A 23968-nucleotide genomic window follows, 5' to 3' on the forward strand; every position below is an offset into this window, starting at 1 on the left:
TTGTCCCCCAAAACATCCTTTATAGTTGTTTTTTTTTTAACCCAAAATCCAATCAAGACTCTCCCATTCCATTCAGTTATTGTGTCTCTTTAGTCCAGAACGGTTTCTCCACTTTTTCTTTTTCATGACATTGACATTTTGAACAGACTCAGACCAGCTTTCTTAAAACACCATAGTACATTCTGGTTTGTCTTACTGCTTCCTTGTGGTGTCATTTAACTCGTTTCTCTGCTCTTTTATTTCCTAAAAACCAAAAGTCAGATCTTAAGGCTTCATTAAGGGTAACTTTTTGGGTAAGAATACTTCAGAGTTGATAATGTGTACTTTATAGTGCATGATGCCAAGCAGTATATCATATCAAGTTGTTCCACTGTAAGTGATAAGAGTTGGATTACTTAGCTAAGGTGGTGACTACCAGAATATGTCTTCGTAAAGATTTTTGTTTGTCTATTTGTTTTGTTTTGTTTTTGAGACAGAGTCTCGCTCTGTCACCCAGGCTGCAGTGCAGTGGTATGATCTCAGCTCACTGCAACCTTCGCCTCCCGGGTTCAAGCAATTCTCTGCCTCAGCCTCCTGAGTAGCTGGGATTACAGGCACCCGCCACCAAGCCCGACTAATTTTTGTATTATTAGTAGAGACAGGGTTTCACCACCTTGACCAGGCTGGTTTTGAACTCCTGACCTCGTGATCCACCCGCCTCAGCCTCCCAAAGTGTTGGGATTATAGGCATGAGCCACCATGCCCGGCCATAAATATGTATTTTTCCCTTTGCTATTAGCAAAGAATCTAGAGGGTGGGGACTAGGCAATAATGTTTTGACACAATGCAAATGCAAATACACTGTTCTCTAAAAACCATTCACCCAGTGATTTTAGCATCCATGTGATACAGACAGGAGGCAGGGAAATACTGGGTAGAAAAAGGCAGTTCCTGGTGAGGGCCCCACCCTCAAGCCTGGACCCCTGACCTAAAGGGAGAACTTCACATCCCTGTTGCCTTTTCAAAAACCACCCTGGCCTGCCCTGCCCCCCATCCTGTACTCATAAAAACCCCAGGCTCCACTGGCAGCGGAGTGGCAGAGAAGGAGAGAGAAGCAGCAGCCAGATGTTGGAGAGAAGCAGCTTGATTTCAGAGGGATGCCTTGATGGTGGGACCTTAGAGAAGGGTTCAGCCAGGAATGACCGAACTCAGGGGAAGACCACCTTCCCGCTCAATCCCCTTTCCAGATCTCCATCCCATTGACAGCTACTTTCATCAGCAATAAAATCCCCTGCATTTACCATCTCCAATTGATTTGTGCAACCTGATACTTCCTGGACGCCAAACAAGAGGTTGGGATACAGAGGGCTGTCATACTGAGATGTGGAATGCTTAAGCCATCAGAGGATGGCAAAGCTAAAAGAGCACAAGGTAACAAACACCTTCTGCAGCTCCAGGGGTCATAAGTACCCCCCTAGACATTGCTGTGGGACTGCACAGAGTTGTGCAGAGTCTGTGCCATGGGACTGCACAGAGTTGTGCTTCTGGGTTGTACCCAGACTGGTCTTAAACTCCTGGGATCAAGTGATCCTCCTGCCTCAGCCTCCCAAAGTGCTGGGACTCCCAACACTGCACCCACTACGAGCCACTGCACCCAGCTATGGTTCCTTTTTAAAAGGCAGAGTAATTGCTCAGTTCTTTGCTTTTAATTATTTACTTTCAGAGTGAGAAACTGGTAAAATAGCCACATCTGATGATGGTCTATATATTTTTTTCTCTTCTTGCCCTTTTAGTGAGCACCACTATGGACACATGAATTTTTTTTTTTTTTTTTTTTTGAGACAAGAGTCTTGCACTGTGGCCCAGGCTGGAGGGCAGTGGTGCAATCTCGGCTCACTGCAACCTCTGCCTCCTGGGTTCAAGCGATTCTCGTGCCTCAGCCTCCCGAGTAGCTGGGATTACAGGCACCCACCACCATGCCTGGCTCATTTTGTATTTTCAGTAGAGAAGGAGTTTCACCATGTTGTCCAGGCTGGTCTGACCTACTGACTTCAAGTGATCCGCCTGCCTTGGCCTCCCAAAGTGCTGGGAATATAGGCATGAGCCACCATGCCCAGCCAAACACATGGATTTTTATCCAGTGTTTTATAATTACTGGTTGTCATTCTTTTTATGCTCAGAAATTCCCAAATTGGGGTGGTATGAGCCCCTTTCAGCTGGTACCAGTGTTTTTCTGACTTAGTCCTGTTAGACTTTGAGGACTACTTTGCTTTCTGTCATAACAAGATGTCCCAGTCAAGCTGTGCCCTTACATACTACATTACACCACCTTTCCTAGAGGTCTATGCCTACGTAGGGCTCGAAAAAAACTTGGAGAAAAAGAGAATGTCAAGAGCAGATGTGTCAGCTCAAAGAGGTTATCAAATCCATTTTGATTCAGAAGTAGAAAGCATTCTGAAGCCGATCAGGGTCCAGCCACTCACTCTGGTACTCACAGCTTTGCTACAACTCCCCAACAAGTGGCCATTCAGCCTCTGGCCTAAACACCATGATTCACAGGGAACTCACCTCACTTAGGACATCTCCTTCTGTCACAGAACTACCTTATACTAAGCTTCTTGTACCAATCAACCATTCGTTCTAGCTTCTCTCCTTGGAGCCTATGGATCCCTGTGAAACTCAACTTCAAAGGATCCACTTAGTAGTCTGGCAGAAACTCAGCCCTAAAGAATAATTTGAGGCTGGTTGTGGTGGCTCGTGCCTGTAATCCTAGCACTTTGGGAGGCTGAGGCGAGAGGACTGCTTTAGCTCAGAAATTCAAGACCAGCCGGGGCAACAAAGTGAGACCCTGTCTCTAAAACAAACAAACAAACCAAAAAATAAGCCAGCCATGGTGGCACATGCCTGTGGTCCCAGCTACTCAGGAGGCTGAGGCAAGGGGACTGCCTGAACCCAGGAGGTCTAGGCTGCAGTGAGCCATGTTCACGGCACTGCACTCCAACCTGGGTGACAGAGTAAGACCCTGTTACAAAACAAAAAAGAATATTTCCTCTTCTGTTTCCATGTTCACATTTTTTTCACCTTTTTTTTTTTTTTTGAGACAGAGTCTCACTCTGTCACTCAAGCGGGAGTGCAGTGGCGCAATCTCAGCTCACTGCAACCTCCGCCTTCTGCATTCAAGCAATTCTCTTGCCTCAGCCTCCCGAGTAGCTGGGATTGCAGGCACCAGTCACCATGCCCAGATAATTTCTGTATTTTTAGTAGAGACGGGGTTTTGCTATGTTGGCCAGGCTTGTCTTGAACTCCTAACCTCAGGTGATCCACCCACCTCGGTCTCCCAAAGTGCTGGGATTATAGACGTGAGCCACCATGCCTGACCCCTCCTTCATATTTAAACAGGTGGTTTTGTTTCCTGGATGTGACTACACTGATTTTCAAATACCCGACTATGACCCACAAGGCCCAGGTGATATAATTTGGCTGTGTCCCCATTCAAATCTCATCTTGAATTGTTGTTCCCATAGTCCCCTCCTGTCATGGAATGGACCTGGTGGGAGGTAACTGAATCATGGAGATGGTTACCCCCATGCTGCTCTTCTCCTGATAGGATCTGATGGTTTTATAAGGGTCTTTTCCCTCTTTGCTTGGCACCTCTCCTTTCTGCCATCATGTGAAGGCGGACATGTTTGCTTCCCCTTCCACTATAATTGTAAGTTTCCTGAGGCCTCCCCAGTCATGTGGAACTGTAAGTCAATTAAACCTCTCTCCTTTATAAATGACCAAGTCTCAATATCATACTGAATGGGCAAAAACTGGAAACATTCCCTTTGAAAACTGGTACAAGACAAGGATGCCCTCTCTTACCACTCCTATTCAACATAGCATTAGTTCTGGCCAGAGCAATCAGGCAAGAGAAAGAAATAAAGGGTATTCAGATAGGAAAAGAGGAAGTCTAATTGTCTCTGTTTGCAGATGACATGATTGTATATTTAGAAAACCCCATCGTCTCAGCCCAAAAACTCCTCAAGCTGATAAACAACTTCAGCAAAGTCTCAGGATACAAAATCAATGTGCAAAAATCACAAGCATTCTTATACATCAATTATAGACAAGCAGAGAGCCAAATCATGAGTGAACGTCCATTCACAATTGCTACAATGAGAATAAAATACCTAAGAATACAACTTACAAGTGATGTGAGGGACCTCTTCGAGAACTACAAACCACTGCTCAAGGAAATAAGAGAGGACAAAACAAATGGAAAAAAATTCCTTGCTCATGGATAGGAAGAATCAATATTATGAAAATGGTCATACTGCCCAAAGTAATTTATAGATTCAATGCTATTCCCATCAAGCTACCATTGACTTTCTTCACAGAACTAGAAAAAACTACTTTAAATTTCATATGGAACCCCAAAAGAGTCCGTATAGCCAAGACAATCCTAAGCAAAAAGAACAAAGCTGGAGACAACATGCTACCTGACTTCAAACTACACTGCAAGGCTACAGTACTCAAAACAGCATAGTACTGGTTCCAAAACAGATATATAGACCAATGGAACAGAACAGAGGCCTCAGAAGTAACATCACACATCTACAACCATCTGATCTTTGACAAACCTGACAAAAACAAACAATGGGGAAAGGATTCCCTATTTAATAAATGGTGCTGGGGAAACTGGCTAGTCATATGCAGAAAACAGAAACTGGACTTCTTCCTTACACCTTATACAAAAATTAACTCAAGATGGATTAAAGACTGAAACGTAAAACCTAAAACCACAAAAACCGTAGGAGAAAACCTAGGCAGTACCATTCAGGACACAGGCATGGGCAAAGACTTCATGACTAAAACACCAAAAGCAATTGCAACAAAAGCCAGAATTGACAAATGGGATCTGATTAAACTAAAGAGCTCCTGCTCAGCAAAAGAAACTATCATGGCCGGGAGCAGTAGCTCACACCTGTAATCCCAGCACTTTGGGAGGCCGAGGCAGGCGGATCACGAGGTCAGGAGATCGAGACCAGCCTGGCTAACAAGGTGAAACCCCGTCTCGACTAAAAATACAAAACATTAACTGGGCGTGGTGGCGGGCGCCTGTAGTCCCAGCTACTCCGGAAGGTGAGGCAGGAGAATGACGTGAACCCAGGGGGCAGAGCTTGCAGTGAGCCGGGATCCACTGTACTCTAGCCTGGGCAACAGAGTGAGACTCTGTCTCAAAAAAAAAAAAAAAAAAGAAAAGAAAAGAAACTATCATCAGAGTGAACAGGCAACCTACAGAATGGGAGAAAATTTTTACAATCTATCCATCTGACAAAAGTCTAATATCCAGAATCTACAAGGAACTTAAACAAATTTACAAGAAAAAAACAGGCCAGGCGCAGTGGTTCATGCCTATAATCCCAGCACTTTGGGAGGCTGAGGTGGGCAGATCATGAGGTCAGGAGATTGAGACCATCCTGGCTAACATGGTGAAACCCCGTCTCTACTAAAAATACAAAAAAGTAACCAGGCATGGTGGCACGTGCCTGCAGTCCCAGCTACTTGGGAGACTGAGGCAGGAGAATCGCTCGAACCCGGAGGCAGAGGTTGCAGTGAGCCGAGATCATGCCACTGCACTCCAGCCTGGGTGACACAGGAAAACTCCGTCTCAGGAAAAAAAAAAATAAATAAAAAAGTGGGCAAAGGATATGAACAGACACTTCTCAAAAGAAGACATTTATGTGGCCAAGAAACATGAAAAAAGCTCATCATTACTAGTCATTAGAGAAATGCAAATCAAAACCACAATGAGATACCATCTCATACCAGTTAGAATGGCAATCATTAAAAAGTCTGGAAAAAACAGATGCTGGCAAGGATGCAGAGAAATAGGAATGCTTTTATACTGTTGGTGGGAGTGTAAATTAGTTCAACCATCGTGGAAGTGTGGTGATTCCTCAAGGATCTAGAACCAGAAATACCATTTGACCCAGCAATCCCATTACTGGGTATATACCCAAAGGATTATAAAGCATTCTACTATAAAACACAAGCACACGTATGTTTATTACAGCACTACTTACAATAGCAAAGACTTGGAACAAATGCAAATGCCCAGCAATGATAGACTGGATAAAGAAAATGTGGCATATATACACCATGGAATATTATGCAGCCATAAAAAAGAGTTCACGTCCTTTGCAGGGACATGGATGAAGCTGGAAACCACCATCCTTAGCAAACTAACCTAGGAACTGAAAACCAAACACCACATGTTCTCACTCATAAGTGGGAGTTGAACAATGGGAACCCATGGACACAGGGAGGGAAACATCACACACCAGGGCCTGTCACGGGGTGGGGGACAAAAGGAGGGAGAACGTTAGGACAAATACCTAATGCATGTGGGGCTTAAAACCTAGATGATGGGTTGATTGGTACAGCAAACCACCATGGCACATGTATACCTATGTAACAAACCTGCATGTTCAGCACGTGTATTCTAGAACTTAAAGTAAAATTTTTTAAAAAATTTAAAAAAAGTATTTCATGTACCACCAGCAAAAATAAATAAATAAATAACCAAGTCTCAGTAGTTCTTTTTCTTTTCTTTTTTTTTTTTTTGAGACAGAGTGTCACTTTATCACCCAGGCTGGAGTACAGTGGTGCGATCTAGGCTCTCTGCAACATCTGTCTCCCGGGTTCAAGCAATGTTCCTGCCTCAGCCTCCCAAGTAGCTGGAATTACAGGCACGCTCCCCCATGTCTGGCTAATTTTTGTAGTTTTAGTAGAGATGAGGTTTCGTCATGTTGGCCAGGCTGGTCTCAAACTCCTGACCTCAAGTGATACACTCGCCTCAGCCTCCCAAAGTGCTGAGATTACAGGTGTGAGCTACCATGCCTGGCTCGGGCAGTTCTTTAAAGCAGCATAAGAATGGACTAATACACCAGGCTACTTCATATACTTATAAAAATATATATACAAATATAGTGGGAGATGGAGTTTTAATTTCTGCATAAATGGGATCCTGAAGTTCATCTCAAACTCTTCCACTCCTGTCCCCATATACAGACAGTTGCCAGGCACAGCTGATTCTACCTCCTAGAATTCCCCTGCATCTAGTCTCTCATCTCTCTATCTCCTCTGACACTGGTTTGGGCCCCAAATTTACCCCTCTGACTTGATCTAGTTCAATGTTCTAAGCTTTCCCAACTTCAGTTCTTCCTACTCCCATCTACCCCACAGGCTGCTGCCAAAACAATCTTCCAGGAGCACTCACCTGCTCAGCATCCTTCAATTGCTTTATGTCTGCAGTCTGGCATAGTATCTAGCACATTATAGGTACTTAGTCAATATTGGTAGAGGAGCTGCTTGACTTCATGAGTCAGTTGTACTGTCCACTAGTGTCAGGAGGAAATTTCCTTTAGTTTTAAACATAAGTTGTTTTATATAAAGTGGTGCATAGAGATTGGCTTAAGAAACCATTTTTTTTTTTTTTTTTTTTTTGAGACGGAGTCTCGCGCTGTCACCCAGGCTGGAGTGCAGTGGCCGGATCTCAGCTCACTGCAAGCTCCACCTCCCGGGTTCACGCCATTCTCCTGCCTCCGCCTCCCGAGTAGCTGGGACTACAGGCGTCCGCCACCTCGGCCGGCTAGTTTTTTGTATTTTTTAGTAGAGACGGGGTTTCACCGTGTTAACCAGGATGGTCTCGATCTCCTGACCTCGTGATCCGCCCGTCTCGGCCTCCCAAAGTGCTGGGATTACAGGCTTGAGCCACCGCGCCCGGCCAAGAAACCATTTTTATCTTCTTTTATTTACTTATTCATTTTTTGCAGGTTGGACAAGCTCAGAAACCATTTTTAAATTTCTGGTCCATTCATGTGTATGAATAAATATACTATATTATTTATTTGATACATAGTTGTATAAAAAGTCTGGCTATATATATTCTTAGTGCTTAGACTTTCTAAAGAATAAGCCATAAATAGGAAATAAAAAAGAAAATACAAGCAGCACATTGTCATGTGGAAAGATGCTTCAACTCAGCAAGAATACAGAGAGAACATCAAAGCAAAATAACTTCACAGTATGGTGACACATCTACTGAACTGGCAATCATAAATCAAACTTGAAAAGTCAGTGCTGGCAGATGGGGAGGCAAGTGGTCCACTTCTCTTTAGATACTGATGGTGGCACTGCAAACTGGTTCAGGCTTTCTGGTGAACAATCTGGTATAATTGCCTAATAAGAACAATACAACTTTTCACCTTGGTTCCAATGATTTAGCTAAAGGAACATACTTGAAGAAAATAATTTCAAGCTGGGCACGGTGGCTCACACCTATAATCCTAGCACTTTGGGAGGCCAAGGGGGAAGGATCGCTTGAACCCAGGAGTTTGAGACCAGCCTGGGCAACATGGCAAAACCCCATCTCTACAAAAAAATACAAAATTAGCTGGGTGTGGTGGTGCATGCCCATAGTCCCAGTTACTAGGGAGGGTGGGGTGAGAGGATTGCTTGAGGCCGGGAGGTTGAGGCTGCAGTGAACTGTGATTGCTGCACTGCACATCCCATCCTGGACAACAGAGTGAGACCCTTGTCTCAAAAATAAGAAAAAGAAAGAGAAAACAAATAAAAACAAATTTCTGGCTGGGTCAAGTGGCTCATTCCTATAAACCTAGCACTTTGGGAGACCAAGGTGTGTGGGTGGATTGCTTGAGCCCAGGAATTCAAGGCCAGTCTGGGCAACATGGCGAAACCCCATCTCTACAAAAAATTTGCTGGGTGTGGTGGCACACGCCTGTAGTCCCAGCTACTCAGGAGGCTAAGATGAGAGGATTGATTGAGCCTGGGAGATGGAGGCTGCAGTGAGCTGAGATTGTGCCACTGCACTCCAGCCTGGCTGACAGAGCAAGGCCCTGCTCTCAAAAAAAAAAAAACCAAAAAAAATTTCTACATTATTTATATTAGTGACAATTAATATAAATGACATATCTCAAACATAAATAAAGACATATCTCAAATTCCCCAAATAAGAAAAAGATCAAGCAAACCATGAATCGTTGTCTGCATCAACACAATATTATGAAATCATTTAAAATAACATGCATATGGCCTATTTCAATAAATGGAATACACACTCAGCTTTAGCAGTGCTTGAGATTAAGAAAGACTCCGAAATCAGACATTTCTGGGTTTAAGTCCTGGCACTGTCACCTGTACACTTTCAAGAAACATTTCTCTTGTAAGAAAAGATTTGGACAATGTGGGGCCTACATGCAGTTACTTCCTCTTGAAGAAACATGTACTATTCTCATTTGAGTAGAAAAAGATGATTAGAGAGCAAGCTCTGGCATCAGATGGCCACAGTTCATATATCAGCAATGTCACTCGCTGGTCCTGTGACCTTAAGTGACTTAACCTCCCAACATTCCAGTTTCAATTCATGTGTCTAATATGGCTAATACTAGACTAATACATGGCTAATAATATGACCTACTCCATAAAGTTCTTATAAGGTTAAAATGAGATGATGCCTACAGAGTGCTTAGCATGGTGCCTGACGTGTAATCCATTCTCAGTAAATGTCAGCTATTTGTATTCTTCAATTAATGTTTATTGATCACCCACAATGTTCCAAGCATTATATCAGATGCACATACTCCATTTAAGTCCTGTAAGAATGTTACAAAGTGTTATTACAAAGAAAAGTTAAAGAAATGAGCTCAGAGGGGATCGTTAGTTGAGAAAAGAAAAATGCAAGATAGTTGCATTTGCAAATATCTAAAATAAAATGCACTTATACATTCGCAAGGATATGCATACAGTAGTGCCTCCCTTATCTGAGGTTTCACTCTCCATGGTTTCAGTTACCTGTTGTCAACTGTGGTACTAAAATGGAAAATTCCAGAAACAAACAATTCATAAGTTTTAAATTGCATGCCATTCTGAGTAGTGTGATGAAATCTCACACTGTCCTGCTCTGTCCCACTCGAGACATGAATCGCCCCATTGTCTAGTGTATCCCTGCCTATTAGTCACTTAGTAGTTATCTTAGTTATTAGATAGAAAAAACATAGTATATGTAGGGTTCGGTACCAAATGCAGTTTCAGGCCTCCGTTAGGGGCTTTAGAACATATCCCCTGCAGATATGGGGAGGTCAACTGTAGTTGGGACTTAATGATCACTAAGTCTACTTTGTTTAAAGTTAGTCAAGTTTCTTTTTTTTTTCTTTTTTTTTTTTTTTTTTGAGGCGGAGTCTTCACTCTGTCGCCCAGGCTGGAGTGCAGTGGCACCATCTCGGCTCACTGCAAGCTCCGCCTCCCAGGTTCGCGCCATTCTCCTGCCTCAGCCTCCCGAGTAGCTGGGACTACAGGCGCCCGCCACCGCGCCCGGCTAATTTTTTGTATTTTAGTAGATACGGGGTTTCACCGTGTTAGCCAGGATGGTCTCGATCTCCTGACCTCGTGATCCGCCCGCCTCGGCCTCCCAAAGTGCTGGGATTACAGGCTTGAGCCACCGCGCCCGGCCAAAGTTAGTCAAGTTTCTATGTGTTTGTATTTTCAACTAGGAGCAAGTTTCCTGCTGCCTTTACTAACCCATGCCCTTACTTCCCCCGAGCAGGGACCAGGCCATGTATTAAATGTCACTTGGGTGCTGGCTTCTGACCAGCAAGCGCTTACCTGGAGGAGATAGAGGAGTCCTGGGACAAACAAGGTAAGGGGGTACAGAGACTGGTATGTCGCTAAGGCAAGAAAAATAGCACTGAGGAAAGCACTGCCTGTAAAAAGAAAGAAATGTATGGAATAATCCAGCCTTATCAATCATGATTAGACTCAGTGAGTCCCTGTCAACACAAAACCTTCCATAACTGCTCAAATAATCACCTGCCAAGTGCCTCCTGGTACACAAGGTGCTATGCAAATTCACACAGTCAGAGCTTCTTGGCTTGATTGCCAATGAAAGAAAACCAAGAAAGTCAAAACCATCTACCTTTGGCAACCTGAGACACTACAGGCATAAATCTTGTGAAATTTTGAGACCTAGAACGATTTTACAAAGTTTCAACCCAAAGATGTATAAAGGAGCAAGTCTATTAACATCCATGTCCTATCTAATGTACCAATTTACTAAGCCTACAATTATTGCTTATGTTATTCAGAGCTGGAAACCCATCCCTTTGACTGTTGCAACACTTATCACTCTTTACAACAGCCCTTCCTTACCTGCTACATTCATGAGAATTCATGTTTTTTTTTTCAAACGAAAGTATATTAATTTTATTAGTAATGTCCTCACTTCCTATATAAAATGGACTACTATGAAATCATTAAACATGATGCTATTAAGAATATGCAATGACACAGAAAGGTGTTTATAATATCCTATTAAATGAAGTTTATAAAAGAGACATATATTATCATTTCTTTTATTAAAAAACATGCACAAACATTTTTTAGAAGACTAAAAGCCAGCAGGCAAAGTAACTCAAGTCTGTAATCCCAGCACTTTGTGAGGCCGAGGCAGGCAGATCAAGACCAGGAGTTCGTGACCAGCCTGGCCAACATGGTAAAACCTCGTCTCTACTAAAAATAAACATTAGCCAGGGGTAGTGGTGGGCACCTATAATCCCAGCTACTCGGGAGGCTGAGGCAGGAGAATTGCTTGAACCTGGGAGGCAGAGGTTGCAGTGAGCCAAGATTGTGCCACAGCACTCCAGCCTGGGTGCCCAGGCAAAAGTTTGCAGGAGGGGCGGGGCCCTCATGGAGAACCTCTGCTAGGGCAGTGTGGAAGGGAAATGTGAGGTCGGAGCCCCCACACAGTGTCCCTACTGGGGCACCACCTAGTGGAGCTGAGAAAACAGCCACCGTCCTCCAGATCCCAGAATGGTAGATCCACCAACAGCTTGCACTGTGGGCCTGGAAAAGCCACAGACACTCAACACCAGCTTGTGAAAGCAGCTGAGAGGGAGGCTATACCCTGCAAAGCCACAAGGGTGGAGCTGTCCAAGATCATGGGAAGCCCCCTCTTACATCAGCATGACCCAGATGTGAGACATGAAGTCAAAGAAGATCATGCCCTGCTGGATTTCCAAATTGCATGAGGCCTGTAGCCCCTTTGGTTTGGCCAATTTCTGTTTGTAATGGTTGTATTTACCCAATGCCTATACCCCCATTGTATCTAGGAAGTAACTAATTTGCTTTTGATTTTACAGGTTCATAGGCAGAAGGGACTTGCCTTGTCTCAGATGAGACTTTAAGCTGTGGACTTTTGGGCTAACGCTGAAATGAGTTAAGACTTTGGGGGACTGTTGGGAGGGCATGATTGGTTTTGAAATGTGAGGACATGAGATTTGGAGGGGCTGAGGCAGAATGATATGGTTTGGCTGTGTCCCCACCTAAATCTCAACTTGAATTGTATCTCCCAGAATTCCTATGTGTTATGGGAGGGACCCAGGGAAAGGTAATTGAATCATGGGAGCTGGTCTTTCCCATGCTATTCTCGTAATAGTGAATGAGTCTCCCAAGATCTAATGGTTTATCAGAGGTTTCCGCTTTTGCTTCTTCCTCATTCTCTCTTGCCACCGCCATGTAAGAAGTGCTTTTTGCCCTCCGCCATGATTGTGAGACCTTCCCCAGCCATGTGGAAGTATGAGTCCAATTAAACCTCTTTCTTTTGTAAATTGCCCAGTCTCAGACTACCAAAAATAAGTAAATAAATAGAAGACTAAAAGCCAAGGCCACAAAGTTCATAGTGGTTATCTCTGGGTAGTGAAATTATGAACAATTTTCCATTTTTGCTTCACTGCATTTTCTAAACTTTCTAAAATGAACATGCTTTGTTTTTGTCATAAGAAAAAAAGCTAACTTCTTTGAAAAAATAGCTATTCCCTTAAGACAACAGGATACTCTAAAACTAAGGATAGAGAGCCCTAGTTTACAACAGGAGTTTCCAAGTGGCCCAGAAATCAGTAGGGTGCAATTGATGGTCCAAGGTATAAAGCCCAACAGGTGTCTTGTAATGATGTTTTCTAAAATGACAATATCCATGCTCACTCTCATTAGTGTGGGGTCAACTATTTACTGAAAGTAACAGGCTGGGCATGGTAGTTCACACATGTAATCCCAGTACTTTGAAAGGCCAAGGTGGGAGGACTGCTTGAACCCAGGAGTTAGAGACTAGTTTGGGCAACATAGTGAAACCCCATCTCTACAAAAATAAAAATAAAAAAAAATAAGCTGGTTGCGGTGTCACACACCTGTGGTCCCAACTACTTAGGAGGCTGAGGTGGTAGGATCATTTAAGCCCTAGAGGTTGAGGCCACAGTAAGCTAAGACTGAACCATTGCACTCCGGCCTGGGTGACAGAGTAAGTCCCTGTTTCAATAAAAAAATAAAAATAACACATCCTCTCAATGGTGTTTCATAAAAGGAGGAACCAGTCACTCCAGTCCAAGGAGTTTTACCTCTCTGCTAATCCAGCTCTAGAGACAAATAGGAAGAGATAATTGACGAGATCTTTTGCCACCAAAGTGGTCTGTATACTTGAAACATCTAAAAACTACCTTGGAAGACAAAGGGTTATAAACACGACAACTTCACAGACAAGGGAGTGGAGAGAAAAGAACTCTGTGTGCTTTATTCTTCAAACCAAAGAAACTCATCAGCTAGAAAAACCCTAGCTGACAGAAAGTAGAAGGGAGGCAGAGAAAGAAAGAAGCTAGAAGTAACAGGACAGAATTCTATGGAGAGGGGGGATGTCTCGCCATATTGACAGTGCCAGTCATGATGTCCTGTATCCAGGGTACTCATAATTACGACTGTGTAGGAACAGGATCATGCTCAGCTAAGTTGTGACACCAGCAGTGGCATGCATACATCTGCTGAGCCACAGACTTTAGACTCAGAACCAGGTCACTCTGGGATAGGGAGGTGGCAGTAGTGGGAAAGGTGCTGTTCTGGAGCCCAACAGCTAGAGTGAGCTAGGGATTGATTCTTTCATTGGGTCAAAAATCTGAATGTTTTGGTGGGAAACTGGCCAAGAGAGGGAAAACACTGAAAAGAACTTTTTAACTTAACATGGTTCTCTATGGATTGGGAGTAGGCAAGAGAAGAGGTCCATGTGTCTGTTACCAGAGGATGGAGGCTAATGCTCCAACTCCATCCATTCGCACAGTATGGTGAAAACAAACACATGACTTTCTCCTCTCTCTCCCCGAGGAGACACAAGGAGTGAAATAAACACAGCCATCTCCTGCCCTAATTGCCTGAGATTAATAATTGCTTGTCTGAAACTGACTGTTTATAAGGCCCAAGAGAGAAAAAGAGGCTCACAGCCTAGTCGAATGGACTTGTGAGTTTTAGAATACTTGCTCCTAGGATCAGGAAGAAGCAGTCTTCCTTCCATAGACTGAAGTAGTCTTTGGGAAGGAAAAATCTGTTCCTCCTGCTATTCTTTGTCGGTAACCGGCATCAACAACTAGCCAGATAGCCTGGCAACCCTTCACCCTCCAGCTCCCATGTTCTTTCCTCCACCAGTCACCAAGCCCTGTGGATCCACCTCTGGAGCATTTATCCCTTCAGTTCTTGCTCTCATCATCTCTCTCCAGCAGCCTTTCCCTCTCCTCCTTAGCGGTCTCCCAATTGCCTCTCAACCAAGTCCATCCACAGAAGCACCAAAGGAGCCTTCTAAAGCAGTTCAGATTGTGGCAAGCCAGTCTTTAAAGGCTTCTGATGGTTCCATTTCATCTATCGGGTTAAGTCTAAACTCCAACAGCAAACAAGACCCTTCACCACTGGGTCTCATTTCTCCAGTTTCACCTCTCACCACTCTTCCACACACACCCTGTCCTCCAGCTACACTGGACTATTCCCAATTTCTGAAAACATCATGCTATTTCATTCTTCTGTGTCTGTTCTTAGGCTATTCCTTCTGCCTAAGCCATCCTTCTCTGCCCTTTTTCTAGTAGAAACCATTCCTTCGATAGCCAGGTGAAAGGTCACTTTGTCTATGAGCCCAAGCAAAGGTGGTAACGTAAACCGTGATTATAGCTGACATTTATGGATCACTTCCTAGGTGCCAGGCACTGTACTGTATCCTCTGCATCGAGAACAGTTTCTGACTCAAAAAGGTCCTCAGGAAACATCACAATAGCCCTGTGAAAGCTCTATTTCTGCTCCTTATAACAGCTTTACTGAGATAAAAACCACACATTCTACCCATTTTACAGGTCAAGAAACCAAGACACAGAAACAGAAAGCTTCAGTAATGTGACCAAAACCACATAGCTGACTCCGGTACCCACTCTTAATCCCTGTGTTAATAAGCCTATCTCATTCAATACCAATGCTATCTTATAATAATCTGCATATGTTTCTCTCTCTCTCCCCATTTCTCTGTGAGTTTCTCAAGGGCAATACATTTATCTTAACTTTGGCTCTACAGCACCTAGCACAGTTCCTGGCACATGTGATAAATGAACAAATGAAGAAATGAATGAATGAATATCATTCAGCAATACATATGAAATCTTTTTTAAAAATACAAGAATATTAAAGGAAACCAATGTTCTTGAGGAAGAAAAACTTATGAAGTGTAATACACAGTCATGAACATGGGCAAAACACAAAATAAATCTGACTCAAATAAAGCAGAGCCTGCAGAATAGCGATTGAAGGTTTGTTGCGGCAGGGAGCTGGCCCAGAGAATGCTCTCTGTGAACTACTGCATGGCTGAGGCCTGCAGTCTGGGGGCAGAAACACGGTGCTGCAACAGTCAGTAGGTTGGTGTGTGGGAAATCTGGGTGTGGGATGCTGGGACAGGTGTGGACGGGGCATACGCACAGCCTGAGCAAAAGTGAGGGTGAGTATGGAGGCAGGCAGGAGACCCAGAAAGCGCTATGTGTTTTGAAAAAAGCTAGAAGGGATAAAAAGGAGTTAGGAAGGCAGAAGAGGAATGATATGTGCTTGGGGCAGAGTCAGAGAAGATCAAGGAAAGTGAGAAGTGACTTCAAATATTTTAAACAAACTGTGCAATAAGCAAACATTTCTGGAGTTTGCTCTATACGAAGAGTGTGCTGGGTGCCAGGAAACCTGGTGACTCAGATAGTCTCCATCCTCAGGCAGCTGCCAGTAAACAATTACAAAATAGAGGAGGAAAGTACAAAGGAAGCAGACTTAGCCCATCAAGGGAGGCTGACACCTGAGTTTTGAACAATGAGTAGGTGAGGCCGGGCAGTCCAAGGCTGTGCACGGGCAGGAGGGCAAGAGAGAACAGTGTGCTGGGGTAGGGGGTGGGTACTGTAATTAGCTCAATATAGCCAAAACAGGGCAAGAGCTGGGAGGAGTGACTGGAAAGAGAACACAAAAGGAGTTCGTGGATGCTAGTACCACTGTTTCTTAATCTGGGTGCTGGTTATTCAACGTTTTGTGAAAATTCATGTATCTGTACACTAATGAGTTATATATTTTTCTGTATATATGTCATACTTCAATAAAAAGTTACAATCCAGCCGGGTGTGGTGGCTCACGCCTGTAATCCCAGCACTTTGGAGGCCGAGGCAGGTGGATCATAAGGTCAGGAGTTCAAGACCAGCCTGGCCAATATGGTGAAACACCATCTCCACTAAAAATACAAAAATTAGCTGGGCATGGTGGCGGGCGCCTGTAGTCCCAGCTACTCAGGAGGCTGAGGCAGGAGAATCACTTGAACCCGGGAGGTGGAGGTCGCAGTGAGCCGAGATCATGCCACTGCACTCCAGCCTGGGCAACAGAGCGAGACTCCGTCTAAAAAAATTTAAAAAGTTACAATCCAAAAAGTCTCAGCAAGCAGGTAGGAGTCAGATCACGGAGGACTTAGCTTGCACAGTCATCCAAAAACATCTACCTACAGGCCCAGACAGGATACCTGAAATCATGTCTGCAATGGCAGCCTCATGTGGGCAAGAGCTAGGGCATCACGCTCGCCTAACCAAAAGGAACTGTGCCAAGAAGACTAAGAGTTTTACCCCAAAATGATATAATCTACTATTTTCTAGGGCAGCCCAGATGCACAGGCACTAGGCTTTCTATACAAACCTTGATATTTAGCTTTATCCTAGGGATATTAGAGTAAATTGGTCAAATGTGTATGTACATTGGCTGTAGTATCAGGAAATTTCATTATCTACTCAATCTAGCTTTGAATATGTTATGTCTTCTAACTCTCTATTTGTGTCAGGGTGGGGGCCAAAACAAGCCTCAGCAAGACCTGGGGTAATACTTTGCCTCCAGGGACTGCACCTTACAGTGATCTGGGCCTGGGTGGGCGGCACAGCTACAGGACTGAGCAGGAATGTAATGAGGTGGGGCCATGGGGACTGGTTCAGGACAGGGACTTCAAGTGGAGTAATCAGAGAACAAAGAGATTGGGTCACAGATGATGACCTGTACCAAGACAGGCAGAGACACACTGGAATGTAGTCAAAAGGGCTCAGGTCCCACAGAACTATCAGAAGAGGAAGCTGCACCAGGGTCTGGGGCAACAAGTGAGACTGCCCAGGAGGAGGAGGCATTCCTGGGGGCAGGGCCAATGTATTACATTCCTTGCCAAGTGTGCTCTTTTAACAAGGCAGCCTCTCTCAGAGCTGAGTACATATCAGTGATAACGATGATAATTTATTGAGCACTTACTCTGTTCCAGCCATGACTGTAAGCACTTTACTTGCCTTAAGTCATTTAGTCCTTTCAATAATTCCATGCAGTGGATACAATTACTGTCCCCATTTTACAGATAATGAAACTGAAAGGCAGATAAGTTATTTGCCTGGGGTCACGAAACTAGTGAATGAGAGCAACAGGATTTAAACCAAATGGTTTTACTTCAGACCCCATGTTCTGACTGCATCACTGTGCCACCCTCTTGATCTCAATCTGTCTGCACCATAAAAAATAACAATAGGCAGAGCAACTAGTTATTGAGTGGATTCTGCTAAGGAAGCATGCTAAGCATTTTATATTTCTTATTTATTCCTCCGCTATCTCTAGAAGGTAGATATTCTGGGATCAAATTGAGGCTCTTGAGGCTGCATGATTTGCTCAAGGCTAAAGAGCTGATAATTAGAATAAGCAGGCTTTGAAGTTGGGTTGACCTGACAAAAACTGGGTCCTTGAGTCCTCTATGACTCCTTCCATTGGCAGGGCTTTGGCCCACAGGAACCTCAACTGGAAGTGATGGGATCACCAGGCCTCAGGATCATCACTCTTCCATTGTTCCTCTAAGGCTAGGCTCCAGGAAGAGAACCTCATTGAAACCTCCCAGGCCTCCCTATAAGGCCTATAAGGATGCTAACAATCATGAGGTCTCTTTTATTTTTTAAGTTTTTTTTTACAGACACAGTCTCGCTCTGTTGTCCAGATTGGAGTGCTGTGACGTGGTCAGAGCTCACTGGATCAGTGACATGGTCAGAGCTCAGACGGATCTTTTGAAAGGGAAGATACTATTAAGAATAGCGGCCGGGCGCGGTGGCTCAAGCCTGTAATCCCAGCACTTTGGGAGGCCGAGACAGGTGGATCACGAGGTCACGAGATCGAGACCATCCTGGCTAACACGGTGAAACCCCGTCTCTACTAAAAAATACAAAAAACTAGCCGGGCGTGGTGGCGGGCGCCTGTAGTCCCAGCTACTCCAGAGGCTGAGGCAGGAGAATGGCGTAAACCCGGGAGGCGGAGCTTGCAGTGAGCCGAGATCTGGCCACTGCACTCCAGCCTGGGCGACTGAGCAAGACTCCGTCTCAAAAAAAAAAAAAAAAAAAAAGAATAGCAACCACTACCACCTGAGCAGTTATTACATGCCTCCATACCATTTGCCATACCATTCATTCTTTACATTCACTCTATAAGGTAGACACTCTTTCATCCCCATGCTACACATAAGGAAACTGAGGCTTAGAACTGTTAAGTGACTTGCCCAAGGTGACAGAGCCAGAAACAGTGGAGCTGGGATTAGCCACCAGATCAGTCTGGACTCTTAATCACGCTTGAATACCTTCTGATAGCACTGATCCTTCTTTCTCCTTGGCAAGCAAGTCCTGTCACATGGCCTTTTTTGGTGGCATAAGGAAAGCTGGAAGAACGCTTAGGTGGCAAATTTCAAGAATTTCTAGTTGGGAATATCTCACTGTTGACAAACACCAACAGTGAAAAGGCAGGACCATCTATTAGCATCTGTTTGTTTGTTTTCCTTTTTAAAGCCTAATGAAGACTACTTCCCAGGGAGGGAGTTTTTAATTAGCTCACTGAAAGGCAGAGTACACTTTGCCCAAGCAACAGCCTTCAAAGTGAAACTTAAGCTGCTCTACTAAACTAATATCAACCCTGCCCAAAGACCCGTGTTTCCCAGCCAACACTCCAATAAGGACATCACAATACAATGGCCCAGACCTTGTCCTGGCCTGTGTCTCTCAGAGTGTCCCAGGCAACCCTGGGCTGCCACAAAGGAAGCCAGGGGAAAGCAAGCAGCAAGAGTCAAGGGGACAGAGCAAACAAGGTCACTCCCTTCTGTGATGTGTCTGCTCCATGGAAGTCTGGGGAGCACTGCCAAGTTTACTTCCACTGCCCCTATCTTCTTATCAATCAAGTTAATTTTAGTTTTTAATTATGTACTCACTGAAGAAATTTGGAAAAAAACATATGAGGCTGGGCGTGCTGGCTCACGCCTGTAATCACAGCACTTTGGGAGGCCAAGGCGGGTGGATAACCTGAGGTCGGGAGGTCGGGAGTTCGAGACCAGCCTGACCAGCATGGAGAAACCCTGTCTCTACTAAAAATACAAAATTAGCTGGATGTGGTGGTACATGCCTATAATCCCAGCTAGTCAGGAGACTGAGGCAGGCGAATCACCTGAACCCGGGAGGCAGAGGTTGCGGTGAGCCAGGATCGCGCCATTGCACTCCAGCCTGGGCAACAAGAGCGAAACTCCATCTCAAAAAAAACAAAACTATATCAATATCTATATGAAAAGAAATAAACTCACCCATGAACTTATTCTACAGGAACACGTATTATCCTTTTGGGATCTATTTTCTAACTATTTTTGTTGCTTTTACATAGTTGAGATTCATTAAAATGCTGGGCATGGGTGTTCACACCTGTAAGCCCAGCACTTTGGAAGACTGAGGCAGGTGGATTGCTTGAGGCCTAGAGTTCAAGACCACCTGGACAACAGAGTAAGATCTGGTCTTTACAAAAACTTAAAAAATTCTGAGATTACACCACTGCACTCCAGCCTGGGCCACAGAACAAGACTCTGTCTCAAAAAAAAAAAAAAAAAGAAAAAAAAAGAAAGAAAAAAAAAATCAACCAGGCATGGTGGTGCATGCCCCTCATTTCAGCTACATGGGAGGCTGGGGTGGGAAGATCACTTGAGCATAGAAGTGTGAAATTACCATGAGCTATGACTGTGCCACTGCACTTCAGCCTAGGTGACCTGGGTGATAGAGTAAGACCCTGTCTCCAAAAAATAAAATTAGATTAAAATATATATATATAGATATATAGATAGATAGATAAAATTTTACATTGTTTTAAAAAAACATTTTCACATAGTTTAAAATTATATTTAAACATCATGTGCATAATATCCTACTACATGGGTAAACCGTATTTTACTTAACAAATCCCCTCTAAAGTATTTTCCAATTTTTCCAGTGATTGTAAATAATTCTGCAATTAATAACTTTGCACCATAAAGCTTTGTGTCTATATTTCTGCATTAGTTTAGGATAGGTTCTCAAAAGTAGAATAAAAAATCAAAACTACAAACATTTTATCCTCAGGTGGATAGTGTTAGAAAAATAAATAAATAAAATTTTTAAAAACTCCAAACATTTTAAGACTGCCCATGGTTATACAAATTCATCTGCCAACTTCCATGTGGGAAAATACTTATTTGATAGAACCTTTGCCAGAACTGAGAATTAGCTTCTAAAATCTTTACCAATTTCCAAGGCAAAAAAAAAAGTGTTCAAAAGTTTTAAAATTTCAATTGGCTTTTCTTTATTAATTATCCATGGAGTTGAATATTTTTCCATAATTTTCCATGATTTATACTCCTTTTCTTGTGAATTTTCACAAATATTTTCTTTTTTAAAATAAAATTATTCCTACATTAATTTTATTAAATAATTTTATTAATATGCAGTAAAATGTGAACTGTAGAAATATAACTTGCAGAATTTATAACTGAACTAACTTTATTATATATACTGTTAGCAGAGATTACTAAAACACTCAAAGAGCTAGAGTGGTTCAGAGACCTAGCTAAAATAGAACTCTTCAAATATTTTAACAGATTAGAAATGTTGGTGAGTTATTTACAGTAGCAAATAATGGAAAACAAATGTTCAACAAAAGAGAAGGGCTGGAACCTCATAACAAATACGCAAGAAGAACTGAAGTGGAGGTGGGGCAGGGTGATGAAAGACTTACTTTTCAATTTGTAGGTCTGAATTTTTTAATAAGTGATAAAAGTAAAACAAAATTATGTATATAACATTATGAAAATGTCTATAAATTCATTAAACAAAAATCTAGAGTGATATAAAACATTTTTTTGCTCTGTGAAACAAAAAAAAAAACATGGCTGTGAAAGAGATACATAAAACTTACATGTTTTTCTTCCCCAAACAAAAACCTTATCATTGACTTACAGGGCATAAAATATATTTTTTTAACGGCATACTTTACATTTTTATGTGCGACTCCTAGGGAAACAAATAAACATGCACCTTCTGAGGGCATGTCTTCAGTTTCTCTATCTTTGCACTCGGCTATTTTAAAGGTGACATTTCCAAAGGCCAGTACTTGGTCCCTTCTGCCAGACTGCTGCGTGTATTCTTTATTTTTACGGACACCAGACACCTTGATAAATGACAACCTATCTGAACCTGACACTCTGGAAACAGGGATTGAGGCAGGGAGTATTCACAGACAGCAGAGTATTTACTGTTAAGAGTTGTTTCTGACAAAAATGACCACAATCTTCAGAACAAGACAATTCAGGCTATGCAATATCAAGCCATTTTAAGTAACCCAATAATAAATTAAACTAATAGGCCTATAGAAAGACCACTCATAAGCATTCCAAGAGAAACAATCTCTTTTTTTTTTTTTTTTTGAGGCAGAGTCTCGCTCTGTCGCCCAGGCTGGAGTGCAGTGGCCGCATCTCAGCTCACTGCAAGCTCCGCCTCCCGGGTTTATGCCATTCTCCTGCCTCAGCCTCCCGAGTAGCTGGGACTACAGGCACCCGCCACCACGCCCGGCTAGTTTTTTTTTTTTTTTGTATTTTTTAGTAGAGACGGGGTTTCATCGTGTTAGCCAGGATGGTCTCGATCTCCTGACCTAGTGATCCGCCCGTCTCGGCCTCCCAAAGTGCTGGGATTACAGGCTTGAGCCACCGCGCCCGGCGAGAAACAATCTCTTATAAAGACCTAAGGCATCCTCGTGTGCCACCCCAGAAAAGGTAAGCAAACTCTAAGTAAAAGGTTCTGCATAAAACTTTTTACTTTTTACTTCCCGAGCACACGAACTATTTAACAATACTGTACAAATACAAGGACTCTTGCATGTTTCTTATGGGAGTATAAATGTGGCAATAAATTTCAGAAATCCGACTGGGTGTGGTGGCTCACGCCTGTAATCTCAGCACTTAAGGAGGTAGAGGTGGGAGGACAGCTTGAGCCCAGAAGTTCGAGACCAGCCTGGGCAACACAGTGAGACCCCATCATCCACAAAAAGGAAAAAAATCAATAAATTCATTCCAGAAATTGTTAAAAAGTGGCAAATATTTCTATTTCTAGGACATTATAAGAAAATAACTAAACAGTGCAAAAATTGCTGTACATTAGAAAGTTAACTGTAATATTTAAACAGCTAAAAACTGGAAAATCACCTAAATATTTAATGATATATACATTGATTAAAGAATTTCTATATTCATAAAATGAATATGCAGCCATTAAAAATGATAGACTAGAACTGGGTGCAGTGGCTCACACCTGTAATCCCACCACTTTGGGAGGCCAAAGCAGGAGGATCACTTGAGGTCAGGAGTTCGAGACCAGCCTGACCAACATGGTGAAACCTTGTCTCTGCTAAAAATACAAAAACTAGCCAGGCATGGTGGTGTGTGCCTGTAATCCCAGCTACTTGAGAGGCTGAGGCACAAGAATCACTTGAACTCAGGAGGCAGAGGTTACAATGAACTGAGATCATGCCACTGCACTCCAGCCTGGGAGACAGAGCGAGACTGTCTCAAAAAAAAAAAAAAAATAGATTAGACATTTATTGATATATGTTATATGCAGTAGGTTGTATTATTGGCCCCAATTTCTCCCCACCCCCACCATGTCCAGGCCCTTTGCTATACAACTTTGCAGTGCCTTCCTGTTGTGAACAGGATGGAAATCTCCACCCCTGGGCTCAGCCACGTGTACCTTTTTTTTTTTTTTTTTTTTGAGATGGACTATCGCTCTGTTGCCCAGGCTGGAGTGCAGTGGCGCAGTCTCGGCTCACTGAAACCTCTGCTGCCTGGGTTCAAGCAATCCCTGCCTCAGCCTCCTGAGTAGCTGGGATTACAGGTGCCTATCACCATGCCTGGCTAATTTTTGTATTTTTAGTAGAGACGAGGTTTCACCATCTTGGCTAAGCTGGTCTTGAACTCATGATCCACCTGCCTCAGCCTCCCAAAGTGCTGGGATTACAGGTGTGAGCCACCACACCGGGCCATGTGTTACGTTTTGATCAATGGGATATCAGCACATGTGATGCAACCAGGAACTTAAAAAGCACATGCGTGACTAGGCTTGCTCACCATTGTGCTTCTGCCAATGCTATGAAAAGAACATACCTAGGTCTATCCCTTGGCCCAAGAGGATGACAGCCATGTGGAGCAGAGCCCAACCTAGATTAGCCAACTCCAGCCAGTCACTGATGCATAAATGAAGCCCATGTAACCAGCCAACTGACG

The 23968-nt window shown here is 43.3% G+C and overlaps 1 protein-coding gene and 1 long non-coding RNA gene across 6 annotated transcripts in view; one reads left to right on the forward strand and one right to left on the reverse strand.

Annotated features, from left to right (window-relative positions):
• Nucleotides 1-23968, reverse strand: part of PIGU (phosphatidylinositol glycan anchor biosynthesis class U) — a 109468-nt gene that overhangs the window by 47035 nt on the left and 38465 nt on the right. For 4 of the 5 annotated variants that reach the window (XM_077951532.1, XM_028828342.2, XM_001104089.5 and 1 more), the window contains one exon: nt 10648-10745. The exons of the other annotated variant lie outside the window; for it this stretch is intronic. In XM_077951532.1, coding sequence (XP_077807658.1) covers nt 10648-10745 — 98 coding nt within the window. The remainder of the gene's footprint in view (nt 1-10647; nt 10746-23968) is intronic. 5 annotated transcript variants of the gene reach the window in all.
• LOC144332094 (uncharacterized) overlaps nt 10185-23968 on the forward strand; it is a 38158-nt gene continuing 24374 nt past the window's right edge. Inside the window, exon 1 of the long non-coding RNA XR_013399845.1 lies at nt 10185-10233. This is a non-coding gene — a long non-coding RNA (uncharacterized LOC144332094). The remainder of the gene's footprint in view (nt 10234-23968) is intronic.

Source organism: Macaca mulatta, chromosome 10 (genome assembly GCF_049350105.2).
Source record: "Macaca mulatta isolate MMU2019108-1 chromosome 10, T2T-MMU8v2.0, whole genome shotgun sequence".
Taxonomy (NCBI): domain Eukaryota; kingdom Metazoa; phylum Chordata; class Mammalia; order Primates; family Cercopithecidae; genus Macaca; species Macaca mulatta.